The 2638-nt window shown below is 47.3% G+C and overlaps 1 protein-coding gene across 1 annotated transcript in view; it reads left to right on the top strand.

Annotated features, from left to right (window-relative positions):
* The window catches only part of Pmar_PMAR028130 (60S ribosomal protein L13, putative), a gene marked incomplete at both ends in the record, with an annotated part of 810 nt that extends 198 nt beyond the window's left edge, over positions 1-612 (top strand). Inside the window, 3 exons of the mRNA XM_002774084.1 lie at positions 10-180; positions 226-390; positions 445-612. Of these exons, the coding sequence (XP_002774130.1) occupies positions 10-180; positions 226-390; positions 445-612 (504 nt within the window). The remainder of the gene's footprint in view (positions 1-9; positions 181-225; positions 391-444) is intronic.
* Positions 613-2638: the final 2026 nt, after the last annotated feature.

The raw sequence follows: 2638 nt of genomic DNA, 5'->3' as shown, positions 1-2638 counted from the left end.
ACTCGCCAGTCTAAGGCAGCGGCTGCCTATCCGAGGCCTTCTGCTGGACTTTTGAGACCAGTTGTCCGTCCTCCTACTCAAAGATACAACTACAAGCTCCGTCTCGGTCGTGGCTTCACCGTGGAGGAGCTGGCCGCCGCTGGTATTTCTGTCAAGCTCGCACCCACTATTGGCATCAAGGTAATTAGGATCTCTGCTAAGTCAATATTGTCATCCCCGTATCAGGTCGACAAGCGTCGTCACAATAAGTCTAATGAGTCTCTTGCGTGCAATGTTGATCGCTTGAACCAGTACAAGGCTAGGCTTGCTGTCTTCCCTAGAGGCTCGAAGGTGAAGAAGGGTGATACTGCTCGTGCTGAGCTAGTTAATGGTACTCAAAACACCTGCAAGGTAATCAATCGATGTCGGACTATCTTGCATATATCAGTTTTCCCCTCCTGTTAGACTATTATTCCCGTCCCTACCGCCCGTGTTGTGGAGCACGCCCGTGCGATCACTAAGGGAGAGCGCGAAACTTCCGCCTACACTACCTTGCGCCAGGCTCGCATCACGAAGAAGATGGTTCCCAAGCGTGCAAAGGCTGCTGAGGAGAAAGCAAATGCTGAGAAGTAGATTGTAACAGTCGGATGACAGTGCTCATAGGAGCTGTTATCACGGCGTGGACGTTGCTACCGGCTCGTTGTCGATCGTGCGCTTCTGGATCCGCCATTGTGCCTTTGTCTGTTCGAGTTCATTAGTTCGTTCGCGGTAAATTGGGATATCATTGCCTAGGGAAGTGTTGTCTCCTCTCTCAAATGGAGTAAGACTCTCATGTCCTTGAACGATAGCCTCGACTGTGAATATTCTCTTTTTCTTTTCTGTCATAGTTCTCTGTCAGCACATCTCCAAGTAACGTGAAAGCGTCTCTGTGAGATCCATATCTCTTTCAACGGGCCCTTGATAGGTAATAAGGTTAATAGAAGCCACTAGTCAGCCCTTAATAGGTTGACTACCACTATAAACCTCGAACTGACGGGTGAGAAGGAGATAGGAACAGTATCACAGCTCAATCGATCGATGGATCCACGAGTTGATCGCGATGTTAAGTGGTGAGGGCGGGCAACCCTTGTCCTTGAGATGAGGAACGGAGCGGGCGGATGGAGATGTGATTCGCATAGCTGGCATATCCAAATTCATTTTGTAAGGCGTTCACCAGCGGATGTTAGATTGGAGTGTAATAATTCTTTGTCGTGAATGATGGGTCTGTTTTACTGCCGAGGGTTGATGACATGCAGCTAAATCCTTTAGCCACGATCCAACAGTGAATGTTAAGTCTTCAGCAGACTTCGGGCCCCGATTTCTGGCAATCAGTAACGAGTTTTACATTGGCATAGATGGTAGATGTTTACGCCTTTGTCAGTCACAGATTCACCAAATTCAAGAACAAACTAACATAGTGGAGCTTGTTTTTCACTGAATGAGAAATCGAACTCGAAGTGAAAGCTCAATTCTCGTGCACAGTCGTAGATGAAAATTGCTAACTCGTAAATGAAAGATATGTAATCGGAAAGTGAGCTTCGAAAGCTCATTTTCACTCGATAAATAGATGCGTTTCATCAACATTGGGTAGTGCAAGGGCTACAACTTGTAGCCTACAACACACAGCCTTCTGAATAATATTCCTCTATGGGGAGAACTGAGTGAGTGAAAATCTATTTGGCCCCTGAAAATCAGGAAAACATGGCCAAACTACATCAGTAATATCGGCTAAACGCGCTTTCATTATCTAGCTGTGAGATCTTAGATCACATCGCTTTGCTCCGGTTTGCACATAGCTGGAAGAATTACTGCGGTTTCATTTTGGTTTGTGTGATCGATCAATATGGCGTGAGGAAGGGGGTGAGATTGTGAGAATCACACATGGTGAGCATTTATGTGCGTTTTGTGCTAGCAAGTACAGGGGCCTATTTCACAAGCCATCATAAGGAGCGAAAATTGTAAGGTACCTTACGGTTTCATGGCAAGTCGCTTTCACATCCTTACGATTTGGGGGGTTGGCGTAAGGTAAGGTGGCATAAGGCTCCTCACCGTAAGGCTCCTTACCCTACAAGGTGCAAGGAGGGCCTCCTCATGTAAGGCGATTTCATAGGAGGCATTTTTGGGCCCCTCCTTGCTATCCTTATGTAAGGTGCCGTAAGACTGCTCGGGGGGTACTTTACGCACCTTATCGCACCCTCCTTACCATTTTATGCGACCTTCGCTCCGCTTATTCCCGACAGCCCGCGCGTCTCACCCGCGGATGATCTATCCCCGAACCATGCATTTTTACCGCATACTCGACTTGGCGTTTCAGCGATCTACGATCATGACCGATTGCTCTCGAATGAGGTGATGGAAAAGTTTTCGAGTTTGTTTTATCCAGTGGCAATAACCATATTATTAGCTTTATTGAGACACTGCGTCGACTCTTTCATGCACATCGGTGTTCGTTTAGGTGCTCCTCGTGCTCCTTATAGGGGTTCACGAGGTGCACCTTAAATTTAGGAGCATAAGGAGCATGAGGTGCAACTGTAGTGAAAGCACCTCGCGTAAGGTGTAAGGCTCCTTGCCCCTTGCTCCTAAATCCAAGGTGCACCTTAAGGAGCGTTTCTTGTGAAAT

The sequence above is a fragment of the Perkinsus marinus genome, assembly GCF_000006405.1.
Source record: "Perkinsus marinus ATCC 50983 genomic scaffold scf_1104296958686, whole genome shotgun sequence".
NCBI classification, from domain to species: domain Eukaryota; phylum Perkinsozoa; order Perkinsida; family Perkinsidae; genus Perkinsus; species Perkinsus marinus.
Note: the sequence above shows the minus strand (reverse complement) of the source record. Positions and strands in the feature narration are given on the sequence as shown.